Source organism: Idiotropiscis lumnitzeri, chromosome 17, assembly GCF_059441095.1.
Source record: "Idiotropiscis lumnitzeri isolate Australia: NSW breed Sydney's pygmy pipehorse chromosome 17, RoL_Ilum_1.0, whole genome shotgun sequence".
Taxonomy (NCBI): domain Eukaryota; kingdom Metazoa; phylum Chordata; class Actinopteri; order Syngnathiformes; family Syngnathidae; genus Idiotropiscis; species Idiotropiscis lumnitzeri.
Window position 1 is genome coordinate 4,282,854 of NC_142407.1, and position 9,309 is coordinate 4,292,162.

The 9,309-nt window shown below is 38.1% G+C and overlaps 1 protein-coding gene across 3 annotated transcripts; it reads left to right on the plus strand.

The window, feature by feature from the left end:
- The first annotated feature begins 875 nt into the window (after positions 1-875).
- On the plus strand, positions 876-8,917 carry rhogb (ras homolog family member Gb). Of its 3 annotated transcripts, none has more exons than XM_088280226.1 (5): positions 876-1,006; positions 4,795-4,857; positions 4,953-5,230; positions 6,046-6,216; positions 6,291-8,917. In XM_088280226.1, the coding sequence occupies exons 3-5, from the start codon at positions 5,102-5,104 to the stop codon at positions 6,564-6,566; spliced, it is 576 nt and encodes a 191-aa protein (XP_088136352.1). In that variant the 5' UTR covers positions 876-1,006; positions 4,795-4,857; positions 4,953-5,101; the 3' UTR covers positions 6,567-8,917. The 3 variants fall into 3 exon arrangements, with proteins under 3 accessions (XP_088136352.1, XP_088136351.1, XP_088136350.1); XM_088280225.1 differs by having other exon boundaries at positions 5,061-5,230; XM_088280224.1 differs by having other exon boundaries at positions 5,090-5,230.
- Positions 8,918-9,309: the final 392 nt, after the last annotated feature.

Below are 9,309 nucleotides of genomic sequence, written 5' to 3' on the forward strand. Positions count from 1 at the left end.
AGAAATCTGGCATTTTTTCTTAATTTGACTTTTTACATCGGATTTTATTCTCCTTAGTTCTGACTTTGTTCAATAAAATACACATAAAAATAGATGACCTTTTTTCTCACAAATTTCTGATTTATTTAAAATAAAACAGATTAATTGTTTGACTCATTACCTTTAGAATTTTGCTAAAAAAATATGTAAAAAATCTTTCTCACAAAAAATAAGAATTTTACCCTCAAAAACATTTTTCCCTTGAAAAAACATGACTTATTTGAAAATAAGCAACTTTCCCCCCCTCAAATAAATGCAACTTTCTTCACTGAAAAATGCAGTACTGCTTTGCTTTTTGCAGTTTTGTGTTCTCTCATTTCCGACTACAACTGTGACTGGAAGGCATCGTTCAAGTAATTTAGCAGTCAGTGTTTGCCCCCTAGTGATCAACGCCAGGACATGCAAATCCAGCCAAAGAAGAAATCCAACAAGTAAACAGTTAAAAACTTGTTTTATTTATTTATTTATTTTTTTACATTTTTTTCACAGGAACCTGACAAAACAGACACAAATGGCATTTTAGTTTGTGATGTTTTAACAGCAGTCCATGTACAGGAGTCCTATATGAGAACAATGACATGAATTGATATATAGTCCAATGATTCCTAGCGCAGTACATGTACCACTAGTGATAGACAGGCTCCCTCAGTACAGTTCAGTTGTATTCAACTTTTTCATACATTTGCATTACTTAAAAACTGTTCACCTACAAAGGTTCAAACACCAAGTGGCAACGGACACGAGTCCTCGGCCCCAACTTGGCTGCAAAAGCTCCTCACAAAAGATACGAATACCAGTACACACACACACACACACACACTCCACGGAACAGACGACAGTAAACTTCCTCTTCCTCCTCCTGCTGTTGCTGCTTTCATGCTCCACCCATCCACACTGACACAAACATGTACAGACATACTGAACAGAACTGAACGGAGCGGGTGTGTGCGGACAGGACTGATGCCCGGTGAGTAACTTTTTCATTCAGTGAGTGTCTGAATCCATATCTGAATAAGAGAAAATAGGAAAACACTAACCTGAGGAATGGCAACGATAGAGAAGTTGCCACAACACTTTTCAACCTTACAACTATACTAACATCAGTGGTAATAATGAAAATGAATGCTATTATGACATAATATGGCAATACTTGTACACGATTGTATCGTTTGCCCTGATGATTTAACCACAGAACATAAATGAGTAATACAATAAAACAGTAAACATGTCAAAGTACAGTGTAATTCAAGATTGTCTCATCGCAACACAAAGAATAAAGAACGTCAATAATACCGATGATCAATATAGCCTTTTAATTTCTCTCAGTTTCATATTTTAGATTGATTAGTATTATTTTATTTATATTACACCATATGGAAAGCGCTTTGTTACAGCTCCAACTGTTGTGAAATGCGCTATATAAATAAAGTTGAATTGTATTGTATTGTATTGTATTCCATGATATGCTGTGATGGTAGCCTGATTTTGGTGAGGTGATACTTGATCAATTGATTTTTTATAATTGGTCAAGAAGCAAAACTAAGTTATGTGTCATTCTGGATGTGGCTGCTACTGGTCTTGGATGAAGAGTAGCAGTGCACAAACCCTTCCTGCTTCACTTTCAACACACACTCGCACACATACACACATTAGTTCCTCTATTGTCAGAGGGCCTGTGAGAGGCACGATTGTTAGTGAGATGACATACTGTAAACTTTGACGTCTCACTCGCATGGACATCAGTCGGAATGTGGAGTCAGTTGAAAAGGATGTCAAATAAAGATTTGACTATACTCATCTGTTTATAGTGGAGTATTACTATACAGTATATTGCATAACTTAAGACACCAACATAAAAACAAAAACAAAATTGACATGCTTTACTTTGTCATTTATAAAGTGTAGCCTATTTATCTCAGCTATACTGATAGGCTTATCTATTAAAGCAAGCGTGTTTTCCGAGCTAGCTAGTTGGGCTATCTATCTAATCTAGCTATCGTTGCTAGCTATTTATGCATTAAGAAAACTATTTCCCTCACATTATTGATCTGTATTAGCTATAGGTTCTTATCGATTTCTGCAAGTTCATTTTTTAATTCCGTAGATGTATCAGAGATCGCAGCTGATCTTATATCAACAAGTTTAGCGAGCAAGTTTACTTATACTGATCAGTCTTTGCTAGCTACTTAGTTTATCAATTTGACTGAACTAGTTTATGCATAATATCAATTTGTCTTGGCTAGCTACTTTGCTTATCTATTTTACCATTGCTGCAACACTGATCTATTTTTTAGTAAACTAGTTTTCTTACAGATCAATACATCTCATTAAACTACTCCCATGATCTATTTCTGCAAGGTAATTTTCTTATGATAATACAGTCTTAGCTGGTCTATTTTTCACAAGCTGGAGTTCTTATCTGTTTCTATTTATGTTGCTATTTTCAGTTATTTATGTCATGCCAGCAAAAAGCTAGTTAGAATACATAATTAGCATAAGGTCATGTATTCTTACAATTTAAAATGGGTATTTGTCAAAAAGACATACTGTACATTTTTGTAGTCTCCTAATCATTTTTTGGCTAATTTTTCAATAATCCACATCAACACACAATTGACATCAAATACCAGTGACCATTTTGTAGAGTGGGAATTTCTCACCCATCAAATCGGGGATTTCTGCTTATTTGCAAGACTCTCCAAAAAATTTGATGATGTAGCTGCGAAAATGGCAATGTTGCGCTAATATTAGAATTTTCCCGTCAAGTAGGCTGAGGCAGTTCCTCAACAGGTCAGCAAACACAAAACCAGCGAGATTATAAAAATAGAGAACTCAGCTGACCAGAAGGAAGTGTAGCATTTTTTGTTACTTCCTTCTTATGCTCACTTAAATCCAATAACACCTTGAAGAACCTCACAAAATCTTCAATACATATCAATAGCCGAATGTAATTAAAATACTAAAGGTTTGTCGAGTAATTTTAGTGTGTTTAATTATAATATAAACTTGTGAAAGCGGAGAGCTCAACGATCAACATTCTCATACATGACTATCATCGTTTAACATGACTTTGCAGTTGCATTTTTACACAATGAACTTCTTCAGTCCCAGTCCCTTGTAACTGTTACACTTGACTGATATTCATTCTTCTTCCTCTTTTTTTCCTGCTCACAATACTTCCCCCTTTCTTCTGCTCAATCATTTCTTCTGTCAGGCAAATTTCCAGTTTGTTGTTTTTACAATTATCTACTATGACGTACATTACTCGCGTGAGAAAATAACGTTAACATGTTTTACTGTAATAGTAATAGTAATAGTAAACCTTTTTTTCTATCATGGGCCATTTCAGTTACTTGGAACACGTCGTCTTCATTTCAACACGAAACTGCAAGAACTTTTTGCTTAAGAAAAGCTTCCTTTTTTTAGTCTAACGTTTAAATTTCAACATTTCACCATTTCAACACGTCTTTCACCGTTATCTACATGTCTTGACAGTAAGTTGCCCATAAGTGCAAGTGTACTTGTGAATGCTTGCCTGTCTGAGCGTACTTTGTGATTGGCTGGCGACTACTCCGAGATGTACTCTGCCTCTCACATGCCACCTTCATGACAACCAGGGCTGTACAAAATGTTGTAGTAGTAGCATAAAAAAGTAATAATTGCCCATATAGTAAATGGGGCAGTGTGAGCAGTGGCTCATTTGCATGAGGAATAACTACACCCTCAAAACAGGCTAATCTCAGCAAGACATAAAGTTGCAGTAGTAGCTAGAGTGGTAAGTTGTCTCTTATATAATAGTGGTAGAAGCTTTTGGGGCTGTGTTTTTCCATTTTTCCCTTGTGCATGTGATTCGCCGATCAAGTCTACTCCGCTTCTTTGTAATGCCTCGTGCATTCCAACATTTTTGGGGTGAGTAAGAGTATGATTTAGAGATTGGGTGGGAGGGCATCCAGGCAGACTGACGGATGAATCGACTCCAGCTGGGTGGAGGCCACTGGAAGCTTCCAGTATCTTTTCTCCCAACCAATTGAGGAGGCTGAGTTTTATGTGGTAAATTTAATGGGATTTGGTAAGATGTGATCAAGCATGATGAAAAATCATGTCAAATAATGACAGAAGAAATGTTTATAAAAAAATCAAAAGTGCAAGTGGAGAGATAGAAGTTTGTAGAAGGGGTGAACTCAGCAGACCCCCACCCAGAGTGAGATGAGGGTGGGGTCACATCCCAGGAGTCTGGGCTGAGCTGCATTCTCACAGTTTGTATTTCATTCTTTGGCGCCATATCCACTGGAATAATATGATCACTTTTTCTGCACGGCAAATATGCGCATAACTAACAGCAAGGATCTTAATACTGTTTCCTCCGCTACACTGGCCTGGAATTGAGTTCATAGTCCAGGTCTGCTTTGAGATTGCACATGAATGGGTGATTGATCATCTTGTGAATGATTCGATGCTCCTCAAACCGACTGCATATCATTGAATCAAGTTGACTTGTCATATCAATCAAATGTGATCATATGAGACCTCAACCCAAATCTTGACTAGATGTAAAAGTAATAATTGTATTAGCATTTTGGCATAATGTCTTTGACTATGACTTTTTTTGTCAAGAGAAATTTACAGTTCCAATAGAAAAAAGACCCCAGGTGAGAGTGGAACTTTCAGCCAAATGCTAATGAAGTTAGCATTTGAAGATTTTCAGTACAAATACAGTAGCTTCCTGACGCAAACTGTACTCTTTTCTCTTCTCAGGAGCCAGACGATGGGACATAACGAGTCTCTGAACAATTAATTGAAATCCAATCAGACTGCAAGGTAAACGCAGTTTTACCAGTTTAAGTTGTTAATATGAGGAATTATAAAAAAGGGGTGTTATTAGTTTTTTTTACTTGCGTTTTTTTACTTGGTAGGTGGTGGTAGGGCTCAGTCCCTACACTCACTTGATTCTAAAGTGTCCATACCCCAACACAACCTCACAGAAAATAGCGGAATTGATGCATGGTGGCTCACCCGAGCAGGAATCTGCTTTGGTTATGTTGTTTTGCAGGTTAGTGTGATCATGCAGACAATCAAGTGCGTGGTGGTGGGCGACGGCGCCGTAGGGAAGACCTGCCTTCTTATCTCCTACACAAGTGGAGCCTTTCCCAAAGAGTACATCCCCACCGTTTTTGACAACTACAGCAGTCAGGTGCTTAACTGTCAGCCATGGCCTAAACTACTGAATAGGAAATAAACAATTACTGTAATGGCTCACTCAGTCCAAGACCAAGTAATATACAGTTGTGCCTTAAAATTCAAGCAACCCTATGTCTGTTTTTTTGTGATTTGAGCCGTCATTCGGCCACATTTTTTTTTTTTTTTTTACTTTTGAGTGCTGTACTGTAACTCAGTTCAACTCACTTCCCAAGAAGCAGCAGTTTGACAGAGTTGAACAATTCATTAAAAAAAAGGGCTTCAAGATGTTTAATGCAACTCCCAGTTGAAATTAACGGTCAAACTAAACATAAAACAGAGTTATTTTGTGCATTTAAAACAACCAAACATTGCCTTAAGAATGGCCTGTTAGCTCAATGCTAACATATGACAAACAACTGACTTGCTAACAGTTAGCGTTGATCGTCATAGTTTTAGAACACTTTAAGCATTTCAACACAAACATTGGGGCAACACGTGTGGACAGGTAATGCAACAATATTCACAGACACACTACATCATCAACTATAAACAGTCACTAACAGTAGTAGTAGAAGTAATATTCTTTCTTTGTGCCTGCATGATTGCATTACACTGCTTCACAGTGACCAAGAAGAGCACTCCAGAAGCAGCACAATTAATTGGATTATAGCATGAAATCATGATGGATTGATTCATTCTTGTTTTCCGAATGTACATTATTAAAATGATATTTTTCTTAACAATAAAATCAGAACATTTTGTTGCTGGAACGATTCAAACTTGTTTCTCAAAGCACCACAGTACTTACCATGCTCATGATGCATTTAGGTGACAGTGGATAGCCGGATCATCAGCCTAAACCTGTGGGACACAGCAGGCCAGGAGGAGTACGACCGGCTGAGGACGCTGTCCTACCCACAGACAAACGTCTTCATCATCTGCTTCTCCATCTCAAGCCCGGCCTCCTACGAAAACATCAAACACAAATGGCACCCTGAGGTGAGATGTCTTAAGTCTATGATTGACAGCTCTTGGTGAGTGTTGGGATTTTCTTACATTGCCTCGCCCCTCAGGTGTTACACCATTGTCCCGGCGTTCCCATCCTCCTGGTGGGCACTAAAAGTGACCTCCGAAACGACGCAGACACCCAGAGGAAGCTGAAGGAGCAAAACCAGACACCCATCACTCATCACCAGGGCGCCGCGCTCGCCCGCCAGATCCAAGCCGTGCGCTACTTGGAGTGTTCCGCCCTCAACCAGGACGGCATCAAGGACGTGTTCACGGAGGCCGTCAGGGCCTTTCTCAATCCGGAGCCCGTCGTCAGCAAGAAGCCTTGCGTGCTGCTCTAGAAATCAAATCACAACTGGAAAAAACAGGGCTCATTTGTGCTTGAGAGACTTGATTTTATTGTTTAAATGTGATTTGGATTTATTTTTTTAAATGGGATCTTACTCAACCTCAGAGATGTGGTCAGAACTGTCAAAAAGAGGCTCTTTTCTTTTTAAATATATCTGTTCCTGACAGGTGTTCCAAAGGAGGATGAAAATACAGTAAACTGCCCCCCTACATTGCAGGGGGAGGGATATAGAAATACCATATTTAAATAATTCCTTGACATGCTTTATAGCATTCGAGGCACTTTGTAAGGTCTTTACACACTTCAAAATAATGCTAACACATCCAGAAACATTGAATATTTTGTGAGCAAGAAGAGCGATGGATAAGAATAAAATTGTAGTGTGCGGATCCGTGTTTACAGTAACAAAAAAACAACAACTAATAGTTAGCTTACAGTATACATCTAAATCATCCAAAGATGTATATTATAAAATGAATCTACAGTCGTTGCTTTCTGTAGGCATAAAAGGCAGGATGATAGAGGATTGACATATTATGTTGCTAATTTCTGAACACTTCCTGTTTTGTCTTCTTGTTCTTTTAAATTTAGTTTTAACTGTGTTTAGTTTAACTGTGTAGTACAACATAGGGGCGAAAAGTAAAAAGTATATCCCAAAACAAAAAACAACATTGTGTTATAAATAGAGAAGAAAAAAAAAACACAAAACAGGACTGTGAACGCAGAACCTGCAATGAAGTTGGTTTTACTGTATAGTAAACCTATGACAGTAATACATTAGACTGACGTCTGCCTCACATTACTGAAATTTGAGGTCGCATCTCAGCTCCAGCCTTTCAGTGTGGAGTTTGTATGTTCGCTCTCAGTAGATTCCTCTCACATCGCCCAAATGATTGGTTCATTTAAGACTCAATCGAATATAGGTGTGATTATAAGTGTGGTTTGTTCCTACGATTGCCTGTCAGCATTTTAAGTGGAGACTAAATTGTGCATTGGTGCGATTTTCTACTGTGACATTTTGTGCTCAGTGATTGGCTAGCGACTAGTCCAGGGTGTACTCCACCTCTCAACCATAGAGACCATTCTCAGAATAGTCATTACGTGATTGTAATGAAGATGAGCGCCAGACACAATTCCATCCATTATCCGCCGCTTATCTGGGGTCGGGTCGCGGGGGCAGCAGCTTCAGCAGGGAAGCCCAGACTTCCCAGACACAATTGATGGATGGAAATATGACATATTGACTGGGAAAAAAATGTAAATAATTTCATAATAAATAATACAAAATTTGCAATTCTATAACAGGCAATTTAAATGGGTGGTGGAAATTGAACCCATCCGCCTCTGAGTATGATCATGCAGAACTGCATGATTTGCTCTTGGCCTACCAGTAAAAAAAAATAAAGAATTAATTTGTATGAGTGAGTGAGAGAGAGAGAGAGGGAGAGAGACACGCACACAGACATACAGATACAAATAGAGAATAATGATAAAAGTACTTCAATAGCGCCCAGAAATACAGTATATTCCCTTAAATAAAATACATTTTTAAGTTTAGATGAAATCTTCCAGGTGCACCTTTTTCTCTGAATCTCTTAGATTGTGAAAATATTTTTACAAGATTTCCTGCAGAGGCCTTTGGGGAGGAAGAGTGGATTTGAGATGTGGCGTGAATTCTCCTCCGTTTCCGGATGTCGCCTTTTCCTTTGCGGCGACTCCTTGGAGGCGGGAAACCGCTTCCTCTTCCTGACTGCAGACTCTCTCTTCTCTTTCTCTCAAGTCAGAGTCAAGTTGTCAAATGAACCTAAGGCCTGTCATTCAGTTTTAAAACTAATCACACTGCAATAAAAATACAAAACATGTCCATAATATAGCCCAAAAAACATTAAGTTGATCTTCACACATAGTGGCCACAATGTCTCTTTAAGGTTTAAAATAAATTACAAAAGCAATTGATACTGCTTGACAAAAGGGATAAAGTATTGTGGTTAACCGACACCAAACCGGATACAGACTTCACAAGACTTAATGGACAAGCTGTATTTTTTTTTATACTATTAGAACAGCCCTCAGAGGAATGTACAAAAACAAAGAGCGCCCGACAGGAAAAAGCCCCCACATACCTGATCTTTTCTCTTGTGAGCAACTTCCCAACTCCCTCACTGAAGATGTTTATATAAATTGTCAGAGTCAGCAGGATTTCATCTTTTCTTGTGCATTCAGACCATAAAAGAATAAAGGGCTGAAGGGTCTGCAACCTGCAGCTCTAGAGCTGCATAAGGCTCCTTCATCCGCCTGCTGTGACTTTGTGACCTTGAAAAATAAATATTTAATTTGAAATTATTTTATTATCGCAGCTGAATTTTGTATATGTGATTTGACCAACATTTTGCAAACATTTAGGATGACCTGCTGGAGATTCTAAAATATTATGGTGGGGCTCTAAATATATAAGTATATATAATAGTAACTACAGTAGCGGTATTTGTCTGTCGCTCTATCCACTATATTGTAGACTTTCAACAATCTGGTTTATTTTCAGAAAAGCAGTCATAACATTTTAACCTCAATGACTATTTCATCTGGAAATAAAAATCCAGAACACATATTTGCTAGTGACAACCACTTCTAAAGAAGAAATACATTTCTCATAAAATAACATTTTCATTTGTATAATAGAAACGGTTGGAAATGTAGTGCATGATTTTTCTTTTGTTTGGTCCAAGACTGACCTT